We start from the raw sequence: 27,259 nt of genomic DNA on the forward strand, positions 1-27,259 counted from the left end.
AGAAATGCTGACATTGCTATAAATATTGCAGCCAATGTATAAGATTCTAATTTTAAATATTACTCTGTTAAATTTGAAAACAGTTCCCTTCATTCATTCTTCCTGATGAACACCGGCAGTGATGTGCCAGTCCCAATTTATCTATCTAGATTTCTAAATAGGCAAACAGATACCTCATAATGATCTGAAACAACCCTGAAGACAAATATAAATCAGCTTAAGGTGGAATACATGCTTTGTACTCTCTGGAAAACCATAAAAAAAAAACCTCAGAGGGGCATTTATAGGTTTTTTTCAATGCTATTATTTTACAGGCAGAGAGCATAATGTGACTCAGGGATGTAACAAAATAATAGTACCCTCTCACAATTGAAAGATAATAATTAAAATTAGTAATTTAATTCGTTTATTTGTTGGCTTGTTTTTGTAGATAAAAATAATTTGGCAGTAAATTACATTTGTGAACAACCTGATTTCTCGAAAAAGATTCCGATTTTATTTGACAGAATGAAAGTAGTTTTAAGGTGAGTTCTGAGTTATGCAAAGTTATTCTTTCTGTTGCTATAAAGTGTTACTTCAAAAGGAATGGAGAAACTACTCTGTTTTCTTCCAATCATTTGAGTATTTCTCTAGTTCCTCTTATATTGTTAAGAAAGCAGGTATAAAATATATATCAGTATTTGACTGAAATACAGATAATCCTCAACTTACGATAATAATGGAGCCTGACCATTCATATTGGAAATCATTGAATTCTTTATTGTCATTGTACGTATATACACAGTATACATACAACGAAATTCACATAACACCCAGAGACCAGACCCAACATGCACACACAAATGACAATCCCCAACCACCACCCCACCTGCCAAAAATTCCCCGCCTCCTAAAAACACACAAGCATCCACACAACAGACCAAGTAATACTATCCAATAGTTCACTGATGGTGGTCCTTAAGTTCATTGTTAAGTGCAATTATAGGATAAAAGCTATTCAGAAAATGTGTGGTCCGAGTTTTAATTGTTCTGTCTCTTCTGCCAGAAGGCAACAGTTTATAAAATTGTAAGCAGGATGGGAAAAGTCTCTGAGAATGTTGTGCAACTTCCTCAAACAGCGAGATGTGAACATGTCGTCCAGGGCTGGTAGCTGGAGCCCGATGATAAATCAAGTATTACATTAAATAAAGTACATAATTAACTACCTCCCTGTCCCTGCTTTCCTAAAGCATTTGTTTAATTAATGCACAGGCCATTAGGTAGAGCATAATGTGACTCAGGGGTGGGGCAAACAATGGGAGGCTTAGTCCAGGCACAAGCACACCAAGGAGGCCTCTGAGATATCCCACGCTCTCCCCTTGTATCCTGGGTTCCCCAAAACCCTAAGGGCCTCCTCTATACTCCACCCCACCACTAATGCACACTTACCTTTTAAAGATATCCAGAATTCAGGAAGTTGGAGTAGAGAAGAACACTGTTGTTTAAGGAGCTAGGGATTCCTAGAATTCCTTAGCTCCCTGAACACCAGTGTAACATTCTACCACTTTGAAAGAAAGAAGTTGCTTTGCTGAGTTATTCCACAAAGCATGAACATTTTTCCTCCTCATGCTGGATAGAAAAGACTGCATTTTGTAACCTTATTTGGCTGAGAACAATGCAGCTACTTTGGGTGTTGTGTAGATTTCACAACAGGCTGAAAAGGAGGCTGCTGGAATCCTCCCATGTGACCTCCTCCTTCGCAGCCTCCTGAGTTGTGCTAATCTTCAGAAGCTAAGTGTGGGATTGTGAGGGGTGGAAGAGAGCCATTTGGAATTTGGTGGGGAGACAAAGTGTCTTTGTTTGAAAACCTGTTAAGGCAGGATGGAGAAGGAACTAGATATGTTGGATGTGCTGCAGTGTCTCTGCAAGGTTAAGAATTCTATAGAACCCAATCATTCGTAAGGGTTGGTCCTGTAGAATTTGGAACTTTGAAACAGGGTTGTTGTGTATAGGTTTTTTTTTTGGTGTGGGGGGGTCTGTTGTAACTTTGAACGGACAATAAATGATCTATTGTACTTTGAGGATTACCTGTATCAGAGGTGATATTCAGCAGGTTCTGACCAGTTCTGGAGAACCGGTAGTGGAAATTTTGAGTAGTTTGTTGAACCGGCAAATACCACCTTTGACTGGAGATTTTACGGTATCCTTCCCCTCTCACGCCTACCAAGCCACACCTACAGAACCGGTAGTAAAAACCACTGGCCTGTATACACATGTAAAAGCCAGTATTCACACAACATCAACAGAAGAACTATATGTGTCTATCCAAAAATGAGTGCCATTATTTTTAATGTACTTTTTTATTTATAAACTAAATTTATGTATGACTTTAGCATATGATAATACACTTTATAAAATATAATTCAACAGAATATGCATGAAATTTGAACTGCCATATTTCAATTGAATGTGGAGCTGCTGAAAATGCTCCCATGCGAGCTACTGTTTTCACCCTGATTGAAGCAGTAGGAAGAAACAGATTAACTCTCTCCTATAGATCAGCAATCATATCTTTTGCAGTACAGTACTGTAAGCATTTAAGAAACATCCACTGACATTAATAAAAGCTATTAACAGAGTTTTAAATTTTTTATAGTTTAAAGAGAGGTTTGGCTAGAAAAGAGGAATTTGGGAACTAAAATGGCGGGAGTGCCTTGGAAGAAGACAAAAAACTGGGTCAGAAACCATGAAAAACCATATCTGGAATTCTTCATGTTTGATTGGAATCTTATTTAAAATCAGTCATAAGCATAAGCATAATGTTTAATAGCAAAATATGATTTGTTAAAAATAGAAGTAAGCAAGGTGTATGGAAGAGGTCAGTGGGAAGACAAGTTATAAAAACACTATTGGAAAGGGGAAACAAATTTCATGGCATTTCATGGCATTTTCATTTGCTTTGTTCTGTTATAAATGATGCACTCTGTATCTTTTTATTACAGGAATCTTTTAGGTCTTGATTTTGCTGATGAAGAGCTTAAGACTGGCCATTTTTTAAAGGATTTCAAAAGAAATACAAAATCTCAGAATAGCTTGAAGAAAATGCCATTATTTGATTTAAAAGAAACTCAAAATATCCACAATTTAAACAGGAGCATCAGGGATATCGCATTTTTAAATAATATTATTTTTAAAGCCAGAAAGGCATGGCAAACTGTTAAAATGAGTACTGTCCTCAAATTCTTTTTCCTGCCTGAAAAATATAGAAAATACTTAACTTCAGTGGAAGAAGTGCCATCATTAGTAAACCTTCTGCTTAAGCCTGCAACAACTGACAATTTTCCTGAGAAGCTTTTGGAACTTCAGAAAATCTTTAGTGTCATAACAAATAGCAGGACTAATCATAACTACCTATTGATCTCTTCCCTGACCAATCTGATGCAGAAAATCCAAAATTCCATTAATGAATCTCAGTGGAATGAATTCAACATTTATTGGCACATTGTTGAAAAACTGAGGTCTGCAAAATGGAGTGATACAGACATCCTTATATATAGACAGATTTTAGATACATTACATGACAATCTGTATGTCAACCATGATAATTTTGGACTTCCTTTGAAGAAAGAACTAGAGCAAATGATTAAATTTGTAAATCACTTATTGAAAAAATATGATGCAGGGAGCATCAAGGGAACAAATGTTTCGATGGTTTTAAATACTATTTTGAAAAGTTTACAAGTGTTAGAGGACCTGGAGAAAAAGTACATCAGCGAATTCTTTATTGTTAATCCACTAATGAATACCAACAACGAAACTGTACAGAAATTATTTCAGTTAATTATGAAGGGTATAGAGATACTTTCTGATCCCAGTCAGACAGAAGCATTTAATATTAACAAAACAGATTCCCTTCTCAGATTTTCACAAGCATTATCTTTACTGGATTTATATATGACTCCAGTGTGGCATAATTCTTCAATGCAAGCAAAAATGTTGCAACTCTTGTATTTAGCACCAAGCCTTCTTCAAATGGAAAACATTCAGGCTGACAACAGCCTCTCAGACTGCACTGTCAAAGATTTCCACCTCATTACAATTGAAGTGTTTTTCAATAATGCCACACTAAAGGAAGCCTTAAGTAAAAGAAAATGTAATTTTCGTTTCTCTTCTCTGGATTTTGAAAACCAAACAACCTATCATTATATGTTTACCCAATTGTTTCAGCTTACAACAAAAAGTCTCAAACCAGCATCACTTTTTGAAATAATCCAGGGAAACAAAAGGAAACACTTCCCAGGTGAATTTCAATGTCTCATCAGATTATTAGAAGTTTCATCCAGTTTTCTGTCTAAATTAATTGGACTCCATAAACACCAGAATTCCTGGATAGAAAAGATTGATAAAAATCTAAATGCCTTTTCTCTTGATCTGTCTCAACATAATCTGACTTGCAGAGAACCATTGCTTAACAATATAATTGACAAAATTTCTGCTTTATACATTCAGAGTCCTTTTATTTTTAAAGAAACAGTACCAGATATTAAAAATATCCTGGATAGACCATCATTTTGGAATCAAACATTTGTGCCTTCTTTTTTGCTACATAATAAACATCAAAAGATTGTAGCAAAGATTTTACAAATGAGCAAAAGTGTTCATCAATCAAAATGGAATAATTTTTCAGAGATCTTGAGCGAGACCGCAGAAATATTGCACTCGAAACAGAATGTGACAAATACAAAGCAGTATATTCAACTGCTAGAAATGTCCAGAAAAGCAGTAATTCTTGTTGGCATTGGATTAGCCAACAAGGAAAAAGAAACATACAAGTTTCTTGAAACTTTAAGCTGGGGCATGAAAGTTTCCTCTTTAGAAGAGGTATTAGATATGTTCAGATTGTTCCTAAATTCCAGTTCTGGCATAGATTATAAAACTTATTTTAGAAAAAATATGAATACTTTTTTATCACCTAACGATGCTCTTTTTCAAAGACTTTTCTACAATAATCCTTCTCCAGAACAAATCAAACACATATTAAACAAAACTACAAGAATGTTGAATGAATTGTTTTTAAATTGGATCAACTTAAAATTTACAATGATATGGAAAACTATCCACAAGGTAATATCTATAGCAACTACCCAATTTCCAGTGGAAATACCACGGGCTTTTAATTCAAAAGAAGAAATTCCTTTGACATCTTCAGATTTTTTTCTTAAATCTTCAGTAATAAAAGACATTCTGAAACCATTCCTCACCCCTCAGAATAACTATCATAGTAAAACAAATGTAAATCTGATTTCACAATTAGTACAAAGAATCCAAAATACCGCTAAAAAATCCTGGTCAAATGAGTTGAAGGCCTTTGTAAATATTCATAGAGAACTACGGCCTGTAATGTATAGCTCACTTTTTTTAAGTACATTATATAAACATTTTTCTTTACTGAATAATGCTTCTGACCTTCATTTTAACTCAGAACTGCAAGGGTTAACTCAACTTTTATCCTATGTACTACCAAAATATAATGAAGAAAACCCACATATTAACACTTCAGAACAAATTAATATTGCTGTTAGGAAGCTGTTATTTCAGCAAAGGTTTGTGCGTCAATTTATCATCAGTCAATTAGAAACCATCCTCCCATTGGCTAATAATAGCCACAAAATCTTTGAAAATATTTATGACATATTGAATCAAGGAGCAATGATACTTTCTGACAGCAAATTGGAAGAAACTGAGAAAGGAAAAATTGCCACCTTGTATGGTTTTTCACAATTTCTGTTTCAAAAGGAGTTCAGTGAATCTTTCTTAGGGGATAGAAATGAAACAAAAACAGTGGATATCTTATATTTAACTCTAAGTCCATTATTACATAGTTGGACCAACAAAATGGGAGAGCCACATAATTGCAATGCTCAAGATATAATTCACATAATTTTTCAAATGCTGTTTAGAAATACCACTCTCTCTGAAGTACATAACCAAAACCATTGTGAACTGCTTTTCTCTTCTATGGATTTTGAAAAGAGAACAAACCAAACATTTATTGACTTCTTCCTTTTCTCCATAAAAAATTTCCAGCAGACAAAATTAACAAATCTTTACCAAAAAAATAATGTGCATTTTTCAAATGATTTATTATGCATCATCAAATCACTACAATTTTCTTCTGGCTTGCTTTTGAAAATGAATATACTCTTTGACTTCCAACATCCTTGGATACAGGAGATGTATGCAACTTTAGCAAAAATTTCCAAACAATTACCATTAATTAATTCAACTTGTTTCATCCCAGTTCTTGATGGTATAAATGATGTTACTTATAACCCTTCAAAAATTCCCTTGCTGTTTTCAGGTTATGAAACAGAATATTATATACAAAATTTCATTGACAAATTAATAGACTGGAGTGAGTTAGCAATACTCTTTAAGCAGCTTCAAGATTCTACATATTTGAACATTCCTCTGAATGAAGCCACACAAAAAAATGAAGATGAAATCTCTATTCCATCTAAAAGCAATTTTTCACAGATTTGGGCTATGTTGTCCAAATGGTACCATACAGAAACTGAGAATGCAAGATATGGCTTTGAAATGATGGAGAAAGTTCTGGATAACAACAAATCAGTTCCAGAAATATTTAATGTCAGTATTTCTATTTTAAATCATTTGGATTCGCTAAAGGAGTTTAAAGCAAATCCAGATCCAAATTTTCTGTCAAAAAGAACTAAGCTGCAATATAAATTTGATCGTATTAGGCACCCTTTTCTGATGATTGCAGAAACAGTTCTAAACAAGACATTTTGGAAGGAATGGGAACAAGCGCAATCTCCAAGCAATTTGATTGCACAGTAAGTAATGTGTTTCATAATTAGTTGAATGAAGAGAAATTCATTCTCTTCTTTTCAGGAGAAAAGAAACATTTTTGAGATGAAGTTGACATGAGAAATAATATTGTATAAAATGTTCAGAATGATGCAGATGTCAGGATTCCGGCAGGGCAGAATTATTGATGTCTGGTTCATAATTCTTTTTTAAAATGTATATTTATGCATTATTGACAGGATGACTTTACTACAGAGCAGAGAGTGTTCATATATACTGGTACACTTGAGTATCTCACATGATTGTCAAAATTCATTTTCTGATCAAATAGAAATTGTTCTATTTCCTCTTTGTTTTGAGTTAGATCATAGAATAACAGAGTTGGAAGGAACCTTGGAGGTCATCTAGTCCAAAGGTAGCATTCTCCCTCCTTGCCCCTCAATCTGCACACATTTTATAAAAATTGAGTTAAAGGGGAGAGGAAATGACTACAGGTAGGGAAAGGAGAGTTAAAATGTTGTCAGATTAACAGAGTTGGAAGGGACTTTGGAGGTCATCTAGTCCAACCCCTGCCCAAACAGGAGACCCTACACCATTTCTGACAAAAACAACAGTCCAATCTCCTCTTCAAAGCATCCAGTGGTGAAGCTCCCACAACTTCTGAAGGCAAGTTGTTCCATTGGTTGATTGTTCTCACTGTCAGAAAATTTCTCCTTATTTCTAGGTTGAATCTCTTCTTGATCAGTTTCCACCCATTATTCCTTGTCTGGCTTTTGAGTGCCTTGGAAAATAGCTTGACCCCTTCCTCTCTGTGGCAGCCCCTCAAATATTGGAAGACTGCTATCATGTCTCCCCTGGTCCTTCTCTTCACTAGACTAGCCAGGCCCAGTTCCTGTAACCGTTCTTCATATGTTTTAGTCTCCAGTCCCCTAATCATCCTGGTTGGTCTTCTCTGCACTTTTTCTAGAGTCAACATCTTTTTTATAGTGTGGTGACCCAAACTGGTTGCAGTATTCTAGATGTGGTCATGTTAAGACTTTTAGAGTAGCATTAGTACCTCACTTGATCTTGATTGTATCCCTCTGTTAATGCAATTTAGGATTGTATTGGCTTTTTTGGCTGCTGCTGCACACTGCTGACTCATATTTAGCTAATCCAACACTCTGCTCAAGCAGGAGACCTTATACCCTTCTGGCTAAGTTGTTGTCCAATCTCTTTTTGAGAACTTCCAGTGATGGAACACTCACAATTTCTGAAGGCAAGCCCTTCCCCTGATTCATTGTTTTCACCATTAGAAAATTTCTCCTTACTTCTAAGTTGAATCTCTCTTTAAGGATCTTTTACCCAATACTTCTTGTCCTGCCTTCAACTGCTTTTGAAAATAGTTGACCCTGTCTTCTCTGTGACAATCCCGCAAGTATTGGAAGGCTACTATCATGTCACTCCTTTACTAGACCAGACATACCCAATTTATCGTACGGTTTAGCTCCAGACTCCTAATTATCTTGCATTATTTCTAGGGCTTCAGCATCTTTTTTGTATTATGGTGACCAGAACTGGACAGAGCAGTGTGGTCTTACTATGCAGTGAAAGCAGTACTAACACTTCACATGATCTTGATACTCATCTTCTGTTGATACATGTTAGGATTGCATTTGCTTTTTTTGGCAGCTGTAGCACACTGCTGGCTCATATCTAAGTGGTTGTCCATTAAGTCATCTAGATCCCTTTCACTGTTACTGTTGTTGAGACACTTATTTTATATTTGTGCATTTGGTTTTTCTTGCCTAAGTGTAAAACCTTACTTTTCTCACTGCTGAATTGAATTCTGACAAATGGTTATCCAGTCTCTTTTTGAAAGCCTCCAGTGATGGAGCACCTACAACTTCTGATGGTAAGCTGTTCCACTGGTTAATTGTCTTGTCACTGTTAAGAAGTTTCTCCTTAGTTCCAGGTTGCTTCTCTTCTTGGTTAGTTTCCAACCATTGTTTCTTCTCTTGCCTTTTGGTGCTTTGGAAAATAATTTGGACCCCTTGTCTTTGTAGGAGCCCCTCAAATATTGGAACATTGCCATCATGTCTCCTCTAGTCCTTCTTTTTATTAGACTAGACTAGGTATATCCAATTCCTGTAGCCACTCTTTCTATGTTTTATTGGATGCTTTCAAAATAATTCTTTAAAACAAGGGTGGGAAACAATGGGCCTTTTATGACTTACAGACTTCAACTCCCAGAATTCCTGGGCCAGCCATGCTGGTTCAGGAATTCTTGGAGTTGAAGTCCGTAAGTTATAAAGGGGCCATCATTCCCCACCTCTGCTTTAAAAATGTTAAGTGATATGAATATTTTTTACTGTTAAATTCAAGATAATGCTATAAAGAAGTTGATACAAAGGTGCCAGATATAGTCCAAGTCTTTTGGGCTCCAGTCCACCTTGGTGTACACTACAGGCTCCTGCAAACTGGGATTCTCCATTACTGCTGCAACTTTGTCTTTATTATTGATTTGTTCGTTGATGTGTTCTTCAATAGGATGTGCCCCCTCTAATATGTAGATTTCCAGCGTGTGCTTGAAAAGTAAACCACTCTGAAGTTTCATTCTCAAACCCAGATTGATGAGTGTAGCCCATTGAGCAGTGGGGCATGATGGTCATGAACTGGATGGTAATTAGGCACTCCTGACCCAATCTCAGCTCCATAGCTCTTGCTCACCACCTCCAGTTCCTCCAGTGTGTTTAGCTTCTTGGGGTTCTGGACTGTGCAGATGAGTTCTATGCAGGGCAAAGACAGGCACGTGGCCTAAGTGGGGCAGACCAGCATATGGCTGGCCCCACATGCCCTCTGACACCAACAGCAGCACTGTTTGTAGTCCTCAGTTGCCTACTTCTGCTCTTGCTTCATGGCAATGGCAGGCCCCTCTGACCCTTGCACTAAAAAGCGCATCTGTATAGTCTATGCTACCAAGCACCTGCCACAGCAGTCCCAGTGTCATCCTAAGACCTCTTCATGACAGACATCGGGCATCTTAGTTTCAATTAAAATTAAATTAATTAATTAAAGTAATTAATTTTTTAAATTCCAATTAAAATAATTTCAACGATCCAGTCTTAAAGATTTATTAAACAAAACTCAATAACTTCAGGATTAATCTGCAATTTTAAAGTTAAAATCAAGTTTCTCACTCTGAAGAAAATCTAATCTCTAGAACCGATCTCTAGGGTTGTGTAACACAGCTCTCAGTGGATTTTCAGATCTGTTCATTTGGTTTGTTATTAAAATTGGGAGGAAAATTTTAAACTAAAGTCTAAGTTATTCATTTGGAAAGACTTGGGAGAATCTTATTGATTGGTGGTTTTTTTTAGCCCAAATCTAGTTTGAAATTAGAAAAATGATAGATCATCTTGGTATTTTGTTAATTATATCTAAAGTATTCAGTGATATAAGTCAACCGACAGAAGTAGAACTCTTCTTATTTAGGATCTGTTAACTCCTATAAAGGAACATTTGGGTACATTTTCTGAATTGAATTGGCTTAGTGCTGCTCTAGGTAAATTGAAGACTTTCTTTTAATTGCAAACCATTCTTTAATGTGTGTGACTTTACATGAGACTGTTTTGTTCTGTTTTGTCCCAGGTTTCTGTTTTCAGAATTTGAAAATGTCTTCCTAAAAACATCTCATAATAGTAACTTCTCATCCTATTTCATTTGCATAATGAATGTGTTTCAAGGGCCAGACGATGAATTATCAGGTAACACATACTTCCATAATAGCATGCAATATATTTGTTTTTAAATCTTCACCTTGTGAAAGAGTTTAATAGCAACTAGGTGCTCTGTGGTGATACTGATGGCAATTCATACCCAGATAAAAGCCAGGAAGCCTGATCAAGAAGAATCCTACTGGGTCTGTTCCCCCAGCATTTAATAAACATGCACCTGCTGTTGTCAGCGTTCCAGAGAAAATCCATTCCTTCCAGTAACTCCAAGACACATGCCATCTCAAAACACCTTTATTGGAACAGTACCTGGCACATACTGGGGAAGTCCAGAACTGATTTTTTCCCGACTTCCCCACACAGTCCCAAGCTACAACCCCCACCTTTTTTCCCTCATCACCAGATCACGTGCCCCAATCCCACAGTAAGTTTTATTCTTCTCTGCGCCTCACTCTGTAACCTTAAACTATCAAAATAATATATTTTGTCTACTAAGAGCTACTCAATTTACATCACCCCCTCCCACATTCTTCAACTGTGTGGCAGCGATGAATTCCATAGCTGACAGCTGTTTACACTTCATTAAAATCAATAGTAGCACAAGGCTTAATGTAACTGTAGTATATTAGAATTAGAATCAGAATTCTTTATTGGCCAAGTGTGATTAGACACACAAGGAATTTGTCTCCAGTTCATAAGCTCTCAGTATACATACAACAATAGTGATAGATCAAATAACAACAACAACAATAACAGCAACAACAACATGTAACAGTGATATGCATTGTCATCAGAGCACTTGGCATCTAAGAATTTTGCAAAATACATCAAGAAGTTGCAGCTTCCTGCTGTGGCACCAGCTGAGCTGACAAAGACTGCACTATTCAGAACATCATAGATTTAAAGAAGATACTTGGTTGATACCTAGGATGATGAACTGAAAACTTGCAAAGAGAAACATTCTTTATTTTAGTTAACACAGATGGATTTGAAATGCTTTACATTCAGGCCTTTTATTTTGTGAGAGTGATTCTAGCTTAAACCTAAAAAAATAAAATATGTTCTGATGTTCATTCAAAGGAAAAGCTATTTGATGAAACAAATAACATCCTAAAGTTGATACAAACATTTGATGGAGTACTGGTTTGAAAGTTTATTCCCTGGATGAACCTTAGAATGTTCTTTGGAATGAATGGTCAATACAGACATTGTTTTTATTTGTGCTTGAAAAGAGCTGAAACATGAAATGGAGTAATAAAGAAAAGAGTGGTCTGCAGTATTGTTTAGTGTGCATGATTCCGACATCCTTCTTTTAAGGCTGGATTCAGCTCATGATGGTTAAATATAATTTCCCCCTGAATTCTGGGTAGAATTCTTTCACTTACAACTATTTTAAACTACAGAAATCAAATATATCTCCATTGCCATTCAATAAATTAATCTAGAAGACAAACACTTGCTGGAACAACATTGCTTTAAGTTTCAGTGGTTTTCAAAATACCTGCAGAGATTGTGGAAATCTATAAAATGTATTACAAAAGACAAGAAGGTGTTGTTTCTTACAGGAAATGGTACTCTTCCTCCAAAAATAAGAGAGCTAAAAGAAGTTCTTTTTAATTCTCGAAGTCCTTTTGCCACAGTTCCAGAGATTCTGATGTTAAAAGTAAGTATGGTATGGATGTGAAAAATACCAATGATAATATGAAATTAATATTAACAAGTTTTTGAAGCTTAGCTAGCTGTTTTTTTGTAGAGCAGCGTTGCTAGGGAAATGGACAGAGAAGTGTACCCTTCCAGCTCATTCTCTACTCCAAATTTTCCCTCCCCTTGTTTCTTCAGCTATGCCTCTGAAGTCCTGCACTAAGCGCAGTTTGGAGCAGAATTGAAAAGGGTCTGAACTTGCTTTTTGGAGCTAGAAGAAACCAGTTTTTCACCCTATATTATATCAGGACCAGCTCTAGTCATTAGGTGCTAGATAAAATCATATTCTAATACCCCCTCCTTTTTGGTTCATGTTCCGATTTTGTTAGGAATTTTAAAAAGCATCCTCGTGTTCCTTTTTTTCCTTTGATTTTTTTTTTTTTTTTTTTTAGCTTTACTGTTATGATTTTCAGCTCTGGATTTTCCTGGCAGACCTTTGTCTTGCTCCAGTAATATTATCAGGTTTCTGAGGTCCATAGCTATAATATATTTTCTTCAACATTTGGTTAGTGTGCTGCTCACCATCATTCTGGTGACTTTGTGAATAAGTATATCAAAAAGTGTAGAAGTTCTAAAGCAAGAGGGAAAGCTTATTATATTTTATACTCATATTATGTATTTTGGAAGTCTTTTCAATTTTAGTGTCCCCTAAAATCTGGAACTCTGGGCAACTGCCTTACTCGCTTAGACCTAGAAACCAATCCTGATTATATGCAAAAACTTCCATCATTGTCATGAAAGAGTATTTCCGTTCAATATTGGGTAGGTTCTTTTCATTGCTTTCTATTATTCATTTGTGATTAATTTTGTCTCTGTTTTGATTGTTTAAAGCTAACCCATCTGCAAAACCTAACATCACTCCTTTGTGATTTCGAGAGTATTAGATGGTTGCAGCAAACATGCCAGCTTGCTGATGTTAGTTTTGCTGAGTTGTGCAGTCAAAGTGAATTCCACAAGAAGCTTCTTCATAGTAGAAGCCAAAGTGATAGTGCACTGTCCAATTTAATTAGCCACAGAAGACTCTTCCAAGAATTTCAGGAAATAATTGTTGGGAATCCCCAAAAGCTTCAGCAACACATTAAGTGGTAAGATTCTTTGCATATAATCTGTAGCAAGTATCTATTTGACAGGGCCAATACTTACTCCTTTTCTTTTCTTCAAAAAGGTTACAAGAAAATGTCCCTCAACTTAAATATTTCCGTGATAACTTGAAGTATATTTCTTCTTTGACTTCAATAATGAATATCACTAAGATTACACCACATTCCAGAAAACAAGGTAATCTTTGCTTTCAGCAATTATGTATGGATAGATATTTTTATTACAGTTTTCTGCCTATTTCCTTTAACATTGCCAAAAAATCTTCATGGACTTGTTCAGTGTGGTCATTAGGAGTCAAGGCTGACTTGAGGGCAACCTATCTCCACCACAAATCCCAAAGGGAAATAAATTGCTGTTCTAAAGAGATTTAAATGAGCTGTCCATATCTATTCAGAAAATACAGTTACTGACTAATAATACTGTCTGAATTAATAGGGATTTCTCAACTTGCTGATGACAAAATAACAGTTTTTGAATTTTAATTTGAGTTGATTAGATTTAACCAAGAAGGGAATTTAATTTCATTTTAAGAATGTATTTCTTAGGCTTCTGCAATGAAAGAGTCAGATGAAATTGAAGAAGTATGAAAATAGTTGTTTTTATATAATCAGATTTTTTTTATTTTAACAAAATACTACCTAAATGTGAGTAGCAAATAATTGAAAATGTATGTGGCTCAAGCTTCTCTTTGAGATAAAAATACAAATTAATTTTAAATAGGGGAATAAACGTTTTGAATATTTTCTTATTCACTTTATTACTTTCTAACATAAGGCACTTTTCTTTTGCAAATCATCTTTTAAGTGTTCTGTTTATAGTATTTTATGAAAACTGGAGGAAAACAAACTTTTTAATTTTAAACTTTTGTCCCGTGATTTTTTAAAGATATGGTCATAGATCTGTTCCGAAATACTGATGGCCTCAAGAATGATCTCAAAAATATTGTAGGATTGTCTACCAAAAGTATCAGTGCTTTCACAGAAATGCCTCTTTCAGAAAACAAAACAAAGGTAAGTATCTTGGGAATAATAACTATATGCTTAGATGACTTGTCATAGATTATATCATACACGCTTATCTGTGTAAAAAAAATCAGGTGTGACTGATTGATAACAGTGGATAACTCATCTTTTTCACTGGTGTATCTGTTTAATAATGTAAGTTCTCTTCTAAATCAAAACATTTCAGCTACGGTAGTCTGGCATTCTATTCTATTCAGCAGGCAAAAAAGTGATGCTGATACATAGATGAAAAAAATATTTAAATCCCAGTGCTATTGATATAAAGATAATTATTGAAACAGTCATTAAAAATAAACTGGCTGAATGTCAGATGATATCCCCGATGAAAGCTACACATAAAAAAAAAAAAAGCAGAGGCCTTCCAGAAGGTTTAATTCTGCTTTTCACATTTTTTATCAATCTGTTTAAAAAAGGTTTATAAAAAGCTACACAACATTAAATGTGGGCTGAATAATAGATCATGCTGTATGTTTCTGATTTTATTTTTGGAAAGTATACAGGGCAAGTTTTTGCATTGGTAAACACATATAATCTATGTCACCATGCAATAAAAATAGATGTATTCACAAGAGGAAAGAAAGTCTGTGTTAGGTCATACTCAACTAAGGAAGGGTTAAGCCAGGCAACAATATTGGAAACATGAATATAGCATATGTTTGCACTTCATCAATAAGTTATTGTTCTTGATCATAAAATAGCAAGATACAAAAATTACTATATTAATAGTTAAAGCCCCACGAACCTGGAGTGCTTTGATTCCTGATTTTGTTTACAAGATGCTAAGAAGCTGCCTGTTGTAACAACTGGAATCTATCTGCTGCTTTGTTAAGTGATCTAGGTCTGTGATTTTAAAGAGAGCTGCTTAATTTAACCTTGTTAAGAGAGAGCCTAGTATTTACCATTCTGCTTTTTTCATGCCAATACAGCTGGTATTTCAAATACTGAAGCTAGAGTCCTGTAATACTGATATTGGTGATGCTAAGCTGGAAATTATAGCAAAACAATTCTGCAACTTCTCCATTACAGAAAGGGCTTACAAGTCTTATCTTTTGGGGATCACATTTCTGCGTTACTTAGATGTCTACAAATTCATCTACAAGGTTTGTTTCATGAGTTTGGTTTTCTTTGCCATTCTATGCACAATGGGAAAGATCCACAAGATCAACATTGGAATTTTAATGGGTGGTGGATATAATTTAATGGGACCAGATGTAATTTGAGCAACTCTGTGGTCCAACATGATTGAAACTAAAATACTATGAGTATAATTTATTTTATTTATTTATTATTTATTTGATTTGTTAATCGCTTATAAGATAATAGGTATAAGTATAAACGTAATTATGAGTACCTGAAATGGATACATATAAGAAAAATAAAAAGAAACAATAGGACAGGGACAGTAGGCACTTGGTGCACTGATGCACGCCCCTTACTCTATAATTAGAGATGACTCTTTAGCAGCTTTATTTGGAAGGAAGGAATTGGCGTAGACGAGGATACTTTCCTATACATAGATGCCAGACACAATTATGGAGCACCAGTAGCATCATATAAACTGCTGAAGTGAAAGTAAGGTGTTAATAAATAGTAGCATTTATTAGCAAAATAAGTACCGTATTTATCGGCGTATAACACGCATCTTCATTTTAAGAGGGAAATTTCAGGAAAAAAAATTAAATTTCTAAATAAAAACTTTGAAGCAAAATAAGGGTAGCTCAGAACTTTTTTTTTATTAATATTATTACCACTTATAAGGTAAATCAGTGGTCCCCAACCTTTTTGTACCAGGGACCGGTTTCAAGCAGAAAATTTTTGCAAGGACCGGGGGAAAGAGAAGAGAAGGAGGCTTCGCTCTCTGCTGCTCCACCATCCAAGGAAGAAACTGCTTCAAAGAAGCGGGGGCTTTTCCTGTCGCCGCAGCTATTCCGAAGCGCCCGTTTCACCCCCACTCCCACCCCGCGCGCGCGCTTCAATCCACAGTGTCCCATTCTGCCTGCCTGCCTGCCTGCCTTAGTTTCTGGTTGTTTGGGAGCAGCTTCGGCTGAGAATAATAACTATTCGCCTCTTTTACTCAGCCGAAGCTGTTCCGATTCAACCATTAACGAAGGCAGGCAGGCAGGCAGAACGGAGCACTGCGGGCGGGCGGGCGGGCGGGGTGGGGGGGGGAGAAACGGGCGCTTCAGGGAAGCTGCGGCGACAGGAAAAGCCCCGCTTCTTTGAAGCAGTTTCTTCCTGTGCTGGTGGAGGAGCGAGAGAGCGACTGAGAGAGCTGACCCAGAGAGAAGGACAGGCTTCGGTTGCTTCCTCCCTCCCCTTCTTTCATTTGTGTCCTTGATCCCCGATCCCAGCAGCATTCACCGAAGGCTTCTTAACATTATATCGGCGTATAACACGCATACATCATTTGCCCCCTATTTTCAGGGGGGAAAAAGTGCGTGTTATACGCCGATAAATACGGTATGTTTCATATACAGTAGCAGAGGGAAGAAAACAGACTATTTATTCTGTATTTATGAAATACATAAAGTGGGTTCAATGTCACACTCCTACACACATACAAATGCATTTTGCTTTAAAAGGGATTTAATTAGATTTAAGCCTGATTTTTCCCCTTATATAATTGCAGGTGGCAACACCTAGTGGACTTTGACTAATCACAAAAAAAGCTAATCTGATTTAAATCTGGTTAAAACTTCCCTGAAAGGTCATTGGGAAATCTCAGAGCTATTAGCTAGACTGGGAAGTTGAAAAAACTTGTTGGAGGAGGCAGAGGTGAATCATTTCCATATTTTTGCTTAAAAAATTGAATGGGCATGTCCTTGTAGTTACCAGGAGCTGGGTTTGACTAAGGAGGACTGTGCTTAATTCCCCCATTGGGATATATGCTGGCACTGATCTCCCTTCATCTAGCTGAGCAGAGGTGTGCAGCAGATGGTTAACTACATTTTATCATTGAAGATTTTAAAAGATGGGGACATAGTAGTTTGAGGTGCTGCCTCCAAGCCTATTTCTCTTCAGTGATTGCTTTGGTAGTGGATGGAGGGATCAAATCTCTTCACTTCCTCTCTGAAACAATCCCTGAAAGAATGAACTGAGATTCTATGGAGGTGGTTTTATTCTGACATTTTTTAAACCTTCCAGTGAAATAATAATAATAGAAAAAAAACAACTATAATGTATTTTGAAAAACAATTACACTTGTAATTGTTCCAATCATTTAAAAACAATATCTTAAACAAATTTAGTTTATGATTTTACTCAAAGTCTTTGTGTTATTGTTGCCACTATTAATTTTTGCTGTGCTTCCAAGACTATAGCTGAACTGTATATGTACTCCTTTGTAGCAGATATTTTAATGTGTGATTCTATAATATTCATTGAAATATTTGGAATTATATGAATATTTAAATTTAATATTCAAGTAGAGATTTTATTTATCTAGCAGTATGCAATGCTCAAATTAACACCCCTAAATCTCAGTGCAAAATCTAAAGTTGCTGTTTATGATGTTGCTTTTTGTGGGCTTCTCTAGATGCTTTTCCCTAAGGAATTTCAAATTCCTGTGGATAAGGCATTAGAAGTTCTGAGAGACTTGGATCACTTGAGGATGAAGCTTGTATCAGATGTTCATCCGCTCTTAGATGCAATTCATTCCCTGAAAAAGCTGAGGATGGCAAGACATGCACCACTTTCTAAGGTTTGTTTTTAATATGTGTTAATTTTTAGAAGCTGGAATTACAAAAAACTGATGAAAAATATCAGAAATCTAGAAAATGTTTAATTTGCATAGAAGTCAAATAATCAGTTCCAACATATTATGGGAAGGATTCTTATTATGAGACTAGAAGCCACAATGTCACATTGAAGGAGAACAAAAAAAAAGTGCAGAGAAGAGCAACCAGGATGATTAGGGGACTGGAGACTAAAACATATGAAGAACGGTTACAGGAATTAGGCATGGCTTGTCTAGTGAAGAGAAGGACCAGGGGAGACATGATAGCAGTCTTCCAATATTTGAGGGGCTTCCACAGAGAGGAAGAGGCCAAGCTATTTTCCAAGGCACTCAAAAGCCAGACAAGGAATAATGGATGGAAACTCATCAAAAAGAGATTCAACCTAGAAATAAGGAGAAATTTTCTGACAGTGAGAACAATCAACCAATGGAACAGCTTTCCTTTGGAAGTTGTGGAAGCTTCATCACTGGAGGCTTTGAAGAAGAGATTGGACTGCCATTTGTCAGAAATGGTGTAGGGTCTCCTGCTTAGGTGGGGGATTGAAGTAGATGACCTACAAGGTCCCTTCCAACTCTGTTAATTTTGTTAGACACTGTTTCATCCACTTAATGGTTACAGATACAAGAATTTTAATAGTATATATAGGTAGATTCTTCTCGTGAAGTATAAATCTGTAGTTGCCTTTTCTGAAGTCACATCATAATGCAACTTCAGTTTCATCATATCAAAGTTTTGTAATGATCAATAATTTCAAGATATTTTGCACAGGTTCTCTTGCCCTCTAAGCATCTCTGATATTTTACCTGTGGCTTCTGTTACTTAATTTACGAGCTTGGCATTTATCTCTAAAATTTCATTTTGTTATTTCTGGCCTACAGTTATAATTAGTGCATTTTCACTGACATTTTTTATCCCGTCTTGATCACATTCATTAAGAATTTATCTATTGCTTATTTATAGAATCTTTGATGTTATTCTTGTATTTTTTTAATCCATACATATTTTTGTATAATAGATTAAGATGTAAATTTCATGATCCAGAGACAGATATAGCCTAGTACTAACAACTTTCAACCCATTTTGGCTTCTAATGTTAAATGGTACCATATAAGTATTGTATTCTAAGTAAATTTTAATGTCTCTATTTATCTTTACCTTGGCACTTGACTCTTGATGTAAATGACAAATACAAATAGATTAAATTAAATGAAAAATACAATAAAAGAAATAAACAAAATGGAAAATCAGTACCACTAGCATCAAAATACGAACATATAATATACGTATATAACAAGGGATGCCATCCATCCTACTTTAAGGAACCTGGGAAAAACAGCCAGATTGTAAGGCCTTCCTGAATGATGTTAGAGTGGGAGCTCTCTGGATCTCAGTGAGAAACCCATTCCAAGGGTTCATTAATTACCTTCTTTGATTTACTTTCTTTTTTGTCATTGTGTCTTCTGTTTATTTTTACAGGCTTTATTTGAGGCTGGCAATCTAACAATAAATAACAGAGTGTTGGAAACTCTATCAAAAACTTTCTGCAACCATGACATCACTCCCTTGTTTTTTGAATCTCTGTTACCTGATTTTGAGGAACAGAACGTTCATCATTCTTCTGCAGATGAAGATGAACAAGTTCAACATATTATGAAGAAATATATTATCCCATCTGACACTAGTAAGTTTGGCAGTTGGAACAACATCTAATGCGATCCTTTCAGCACAACCAAGCAGAAATAAAGTTAGTGAAAGTGTAGGATAATTATTTTTTATTTCATTATATTGTTTTCAACAGCATAATATAATCAGCACAATTAAAATTACACAAAGTTCTGTTCTTATTTATGGAATCTGGCCATTCTGTGGATTGCAGAAATCTACGTATAGCCTGTAAAGTACAGGTAGTCCTCAACTTATGACCGCAATTGAGCCAAAAATTTATGTTGCTGAGTCAGAAATTCGTTGTGAGTTTTCTCCGTTTTATGACTTTTCTTGCCACATTTGTTAAGTGAATCACTGCAGTTGCTAAATTAGTAATAGAGTTGTTAAGTGGATCTGGCTTTCCCATTGACTTTGCTTGTCAGAAGGTTGCAAAAGGTGATCACATGATCCCAAGACAATGCAACCGTCATAAATACAAATCAGGTGCCAATTTTGATCACATGATCATGGGGATGCTGCAAAGGTTGTAACTGTTAAAAAATGGTCATAAGTCACTTTTTTCAGGACCGTTGTAATTTTGAAAGGTGACTAAATGAACTTATTGAGAGTTTTGCAGCGATAATTCAGTGCCAGAAAAATAAACACAGATGGCTGATGCTTCATTTAACATCTTTATAAACATAAGTAGATTTTACAAACCAGTTATAGATTTCTCTAACATGGAGCAAACTCAAACAGAAACATGTTGCAAGTTCAGAGCAGAGCTCCAGACTTCAGCAAGCAAGCAAGTTAGTTTCATCTTCAATAGACAGACTCAGAGCTCAACACAGCTGCAGAGTTGAAGAGCTTAACATATAGAACCATGCCTAGGCTACTTTTCGTTTCAGTTTCCAGCCTAGGCTACTTCTAGTTTCAGTTTCCAAAAACAGTCCTCATTGGCTGACTTAGTTGCTGTGCCTATTCATTGGCTGACCTTGTTACCAAGTTCTATTTCCAGTTCATGAATATACTCTGACAGAACTGTTGTAAGTCGAGGACTGCCTGTACAGCAAAGACACCAGGGGATCCTTTTGTTCAATATAATTAACTTACAAAAACTTTTTAACACCCTACCATTTTTTAAACTCCTACAATGTGGGATGACAAATCTCGGTTCAAATCTTATTCTAACTTCATATTCAATATTGAAATTGTGCTTTAAAGAAATGTGGACAAGACTTCACTCAGAACACTGAAATAAAAAAATAGCCCTTGTTTTGTGGCTTACTCCTACTTGGATATCTCACGTGGAATGGAAAAGGGCTTCAAGTAGGAAGCAGAATTAAATCTATCACTGCCGCCATAGAGAGCTTTGCTGTCAGACACTGGCCTATCTGATGGGCTAATAGTCTCACTCATTGTGATAGTTTTGCATGACTGTGAGAGCAGTCTTTGGCATAGCAAAATCCTATATAGATACAAGGACAACTGGCAATGTACTGGCAGGTAATCCTTCCAAGTTTATCTTAAGACTTTTCTTAAACATAAGTCTTTCTGGTCGAGTTAAGCAAATGGAGATCTTTGGGGAGGGTAGTTTTGTCAAAAGTATTACCTTAGTATGTGATCACAAGGTTATGAGAGGATCCATCAGGATTCTAACAGACCAGCGTATTTGACTGAATTTGCTGTGCTTCATTTGGTTGGTCCAATATTTTTCTTGTCTCTTCTGTAGCACCTTTCTGCATATCATTGTTTCTGGACTTGGTTAAGACACCTTCTGGAGCTTTAATTTGGTCTTTCTTAAAGCCAATGGTGCGTGGACGGATTCTGTATTCTCCAGATACTCCTGAAACACGTGCAATCATGGAAAAGGTAATGACATATTTTTTAAAAAATAACAATTCACTATTATTAGAATTGTTGTTGTTGTTGTTCTTGGTTATGAAGTCATGTCCAATCCAGTGGTGGTATTCTACTGGTTCGGCCCAGTTTTGGCATACCGGTAGCACTGAAGATCAACTTGCAGAGAACCGGTTCACTCCTAGACTCTCCTACACTCTGCAGTTGGGCCCACCCACCCGCCCCTGCTCCTAGGTCCTTTTGAACCTTTCAGCTGTTTGGCACAGCAGAGCGGATTGCTGTGCTAAACAGATGAGAGGCGCAGTAGCTTAATTTTTATTGTCTTAATGCGTGCATAAAGCGCATGTTTGGCGCGAGTCCCACGAGTTGCGCAATCCCACCCCTGCAGCCATACCCACCAAGCCATGCCCACAGAACCAGTGGTGGGAACTTGTGAATCCCACCACTGGTCCAATCCATCACGACCCCATGGACAACGTTTCTCCAGGTCTTCTTTCCTCTACCATCCCCTGGAGTCCATTGAAGCTCATGCCGACTGCTTCAGTGACTCCATCCAGCCACCTCATTCTCTGCCGGCCCCTTCTTCTATTGCCCTCAATCATTAGGCTCTTCTCTAGTGAGTCCTTCCTTCTCATTAGGTGGCCAAAGTATTTGAGTTTCATCTTCAGGATCTGGCTTTCTAAAGAGCAGCCAGGATTGATCTCCTCTAGGACTGTTTTTTTTATTTTTTAAAACATACATCAATATCATTTCATGGACAGTGTGGTGTCTGAGTGTTAATCATTTTGATACAAAAGCAATGATAATACAATAAGCATTTCTAAATTAATATAATTTACGTAATCTAATGTTATACATAACTATATCAAAACACAATCCATCATTTTTAATTATAAATATTTGCTACATCCTTTTAATAGTAATAGCATTATTTTTGAGCATACCTAATAACATCATTTTTCAAACTCTGATTTTGACCTCTAATATTCAGTTTAGTTTTATTAAGATATGTATAAAGGTATTCCCCCATTTCTAAATGTTTTGTCTGTTCTAATTTGTAATACAGCCATTCTTAAGAATTGCTACATTAATCTTATGTTGTTATACATAACTACATGAGCCTTCATTTTTCAATTATTCAATATTTGCTACATCCTTTTAATAGTAATAGCATTATTTCTGAGCATACCTAATAACACCCTTTTTCAAATTCTAATTTTGACCTCTAATATTCTCTTTAAGTATTGTATTAAGTAAAGCACGTATAACAGTATTCCCCCTATTTCTAAATTTTCCATCTATTCTAGTTTTAGACCAATCCCATTTTTTTCTTTAAAAAAATCTTTTTCTGAAAAAAATCTATTAGTAAGTTTCTAGAATATGTAATTTGGTGGGGTTTACAAAAGCAGCAACTCAGATATTCCTTTTAAATTAAGATAGATAGATAAATTGAGATAGGAACTTAAATGGGGAATAAACTAAATTTTCTAAATTTCAAATTCTGAACATTTATACTAGCACCTTTATTGTTACCTGATTAGCTATATTCCTTGCTTTTATGAAAGCATGAAAGCCAACTTTGTGATAAAAACATTAATCTTTAAAATCACTTCTTTGCCTGTCTACAGAATAGATTAATGTTTGATTTATTTGTTCCAATTCTTTAAGTCCAATTCAACATTGAAACTGATGGCTGATTTAACACAAAAAGCCCAGGAGTGGTTGGACCGTTCACCATTGCTCATGGATTCACTAACTATATTAAATGACACTCTTCCAATGTTGAAGGTATGAAACATCATTTCATATATTGACTATCCAACTTGTTACTCTCTTTTTTATAACAATAATTTGGTTTAATAATTATTCTACATATTCAAGTATGCAGATCATATCCAGAAACTACAGTAAATTATATGCTGAAACATTGAGATACATGAAAATAATTATCTCTTCAGACAGAGAGAAACCATTATTGTCCAGGTATCTAAATGTGAAAACTTTTCATAATAATAATTGTAGATAACAGAGAATATTATCTTTACTTCCAGTATTACACTCATGGGTGAAAATGAGCCAAAAATAACTTATAGTAAACAAATGAGCTTTTATTTCTACAATTGTGTGTGTATTATATGTATACAGCTAGATAGAAAGATAGATGGCGGAAGGTGCAGGGTGATTAAGCAAAAGAAACAAATTTGGAATCTAAGATGATGCATTACTGAGATCCTATTGCATAATTATCAAAATAAATACCCTGCTCCAGATCCAGGGTATCGACAGAATGATGACTGTAAGATGTTGCACTGATTTTTTTGGGTGGGGGTAATACTTTGCGTAGGGAAGGTGGGAATTTTTCCAAGCGAAGGGAGGCAACGGAGGAAACATAGTTACATCGCAGGGAGAAAAGTTGCTATTAAATTAAGATAAACTATAAGAGGAGAGGTGGAGAGGGAAAGATAAATCATAGAAAAAGAAGAAAAAAGTGGCAAATGGAAAAGGAGAGGAAAGAACAATCTTTCGAGGAGGAAAACGCCACCAAGGACAGCAACTCACAGCAACCTTGGCCTGCTGAGAGAAGCCCAGCTGCACCCAAGAGGCCTACCCAAGAGCTCAGAGATCCATTGAAGTGACATGAGTGGAGAGGCAAAACAAACTAGCGAAGAACAAGGAGGTGAGCCAGTGAGCCAGTGGGGCTAGCTGTGGAGCATCCATGTGGCAGAGAGGTGAGCTAACTGAGGGCAAAAGGAGAGCTGGCTGTAGAGAGAAGACAAGAGGCGAACTTATTGTAGGCCATCCAGACAGTCCTGTTTGCTGGGAGAAGCAGCACAAACAGGAGCCACGTGGCTGAGGAGCAAAGAGCAGAGGCAGCACAAAATAAAGGAGAGCCAGCAGCAAAGGGCAACACAGCGAAGCATATCCTGACAGCAACACAGAGAGCAGTGTGGAAAGTGATGGTACAGCATCAATGGAACTGGAGGCTGTCGGTGGTGGTGGAGCATTGCAGCACAGTGGACCAGTGGACCAGTGACTGGAAATGGCAACAGAACAGCGTGGCAGAGCAACAGACAAGGGTGGGGGGGGGGGAATGCCATGAACTGAGAAAAGCAGGGAGAGCTGACTACTCGGTAGTGGCAGGAGAAAAGCAAGTAGGAAGAGAGGATAGACAACACAGGACACAAGGCAAAAAAAAAAACCCCAAAGGCGAGTAGACAATAGCAAGTATGGAACATATAAAGTCAGAGATAAATTAAGACCACAAGAAGGCAAGGAGGGAAAGGATCATAAGAAGGAAGGGAGGAAAGGGATAATTATAGAACATTCCAGGACAGGTTAAGAATGAACCTTGCACTTAAACCCACTCAGCACTGAAAATTTTAAAATTGGACAACCAGAGAGCAATCTAAAGTGCAATTTCCTCCATAAATTACAAACCTTTTGCTGAACTACAGAAACAACACTATGATATGAGAAATAAGAGAACTGAAGTATTTGTGTATTATAAATCACAATATATCTGAATTCAAAATGTAAAATTCAGAATATTTTTTTTAAAATATAAATCAGTGTTTAATCCCAAAAATATAGCTATGGCTTCTATTTTTGGGGGGTTCCTCATCATATTTACAATGAATTTGCAATTGATCTTGCTATCTTTGTTCATAAAAAAGCAGTGGATGAAATTCATGAAAGTCAATAAAGCACATTCAATATAATAAGGCTAATAAATAATCTTCTTTTATGTTTTAGGATTGTGAGAATTGTCATTTTTATGGCTGAATGAAATCATACTAATGTTTTTGTTCCAAACATGTCTCTTAGAAAAGTTCATTAAAAACTATTGCTTATGAAGCTATTAGGAACAGAGCTCTTCATTTGTATTAGGAAAGTGATTTCCTTCTTGTTTTTGAAATAAATTATTTTTATAACTTTTTCATGGTAACATTTCTGTGGACTTCACCCTGGTTTAGATAGATATTAGATATCATAAAATATCTCATTCCATATATTATATTTGCACATAATTAAAAACTAATTTATGCAGAGAGTCTTATTTATGTGAGTGCACTTGATTCCGCTGTTATTAACACCTGCATAACTAACTGTATAGTGAAACAAATCTTATGAGGAAATTTTGTCAGAAATACAGGCAGTCCTCATTTAGCAAGTGCCTCTCACCTAAACATCTGGCTGACTGTACAAACAACTATAATTTTAATTCTTAAAGTTTGGTCCCTGATTCTCAGATTGAAAGGATGCTTTATTGGGAAATGTCAATTTTTTTATTTGAGGGGAATAATTTCAATCACAATTTTTAAAAATAGCTTAATGTATTTGAAGTTGAATATTAAATACTCATTATGTCATTTGGCAGAACACATTGCAGAATCCTTTTGTACAGGTTTTCATCAAACTTATGGTGAAGCTGGATGCTGTTGAATTGTTAAACCAAATTAATGAACTGGGTGAGTTCTTCATTTTACTAACCAGGTACAATATAGGTTCTTGACTGACTAATGATGGCGTTGTAGTATATTATGAAAGTGAAAAAAATAAGAACATGAGGAGTGTGAGCATATAAGATGTATTCTTCATAAAACTTGAAAGATTGAAAATAAATTTAGGACAAATGAGCAGGTTTTTTTTTCTTAAATGACTAATCTGGGGATTCTAAGATTAGTGACTAAATCTGGGAATTCTAAGCACTGAGCTTATCTCCATTAAATTTCATTCTGTTATTTCAGTCATTTTTTTGTAACCAATTTTTTGAAACAGTATTTCAATCTTCTCTAGAATATTGAAGTTCCCATGAGGAGATGGAGAGAATGCTTATCATTTTTTCCAAAATGTTCCTCATCCTATTCATGATGTTGAAGAGGACTATATCCCATGAACCTCAGACAATATACTCTCTGATTTGATGAGGAATTATGAAATTTAGTCTAATCTAATCTAATCTTTGAGTCAACACTGTCTTCTGGCAACTGCCTGAGCTAGTCCCTGCAGTTTTCTTAGCAAGGTTTTTCAGAAGTGCTTTGCCATTGCCTCCTTCCTATGGCTGAAAGAATATGACTGGTCCAAGGTCACTCAGATGGCTTTGTGCCTAAGGCAGGACTAGAACGCGCTCTCTCCTGCTCTTCTGATGTCTTAAGCACTACACAAAGTGGCTTTCTCTTTCTTTTTTAATGCTATCTATTCAGGGGCGGGATTCAGGTTTTTTTAACAACCGGTTCTATTGGCGTGGCTTAGTTGGTGGGAGTGGCTTGGTGGTCATGTGACTGGGTGAGCATGGCCAACTTGACATCACTCATGTCAAGGGGTGCTTCTCCTCGCCTGGCCTCTCATGACAGTGGGGATGCTGCAATGGTCATAAGTGTGAAAAATGGTCATAAGTCACTTTTTTCAGTGCCATTGTAACTTTGAATGGTCACTAAATGAACTGTTTAAGGAAAGGTCACATGCCCCCCAGAAAGGCAGTAAAAAAAATCAGTGCCAAGCTTGCATCCTGCCTCTTGGAAGTATACCCCAAAAGGACAGTGCCAGAGAGTATTAAAGCAGTGAAGGAAGAACCCCCTCCCCAGATAGAAAAAGAAACTATGAGGCAGGAACAAATTCAAACACAATACAGATAATTAAACCACAACAGTAGTTGTTGCTTGTTGAAGCT

General features: G+C 36.2%; 1 protein-coding gene across 1 annotated transcript in view; it reads left to right on the top strand.

Annotated features, from left to right (window-relative positions):
* Positions 1-27,259, top strand: part of ABCA12 (ATP binding cassette subfamily A member 12) — a 144,821-nt gene that overhangs the window by 27,522 nt on the left and 90,040 nt on the right. Inside the window, exons 9-21 of the mRNA XM_087949413.1 lie at positions 431-524; positions 2,982-6,836; positions 10,441-10,556; positions 12,089-12,186; positions 13,056-13,309; positions 13,390-13,502; positions 14,211-14,335; positions 15,274-15,447; positions 17,883-18,047; positions 19,561-19,765; positions 21,461-21,600; positions 23,257-23,376; positions 25,967-26,057. Coding sequence (XP_087805539.1) covers positions 431-524; positions 2,982-6,836; positions 10,441-10,556; positions 12,089-12,186; positions 13,056-13,309; positions 13,390-13,502; positions 14,211-14,335; positions 15,274-15,447; positions 17,883-18,047; positions 19,561-19,765; positions 21,461-21,600; positions 23,257-23,376; positions 25,967-26,057 — 5,550 coding nt within the window. The remainder of the gene's footprint in view (positions 1-430; positions 525-2,981; positions 6,837-10,440; positions 10,557-12,088; positions 12,187-13,055; positions 13,310-13,389; positions 13,503-14,210; positions 14,336-15,273; positions 15,448-17,882; positions 18,048-19,560; positions 19,766-21,460; positions 21,601-23,256; positions 23,377-25,966; positions 26,058-27,259) is intronic.

This window comes from Notechis scutatus, chromosome 1 (genome assembly GCF_049901735.1).
Source record: "Notechis scutatus isolate UNSWTSFEM ecotype Mainland chromosome 1, rNotScu1.2, whole genome shotgun sequence".
Lineage (NCBI taxonomy): Eukaryota > Metazoa > Chordata > Lepidosauria > Squamata > Elapidae > Notechis > Notechis scutatus.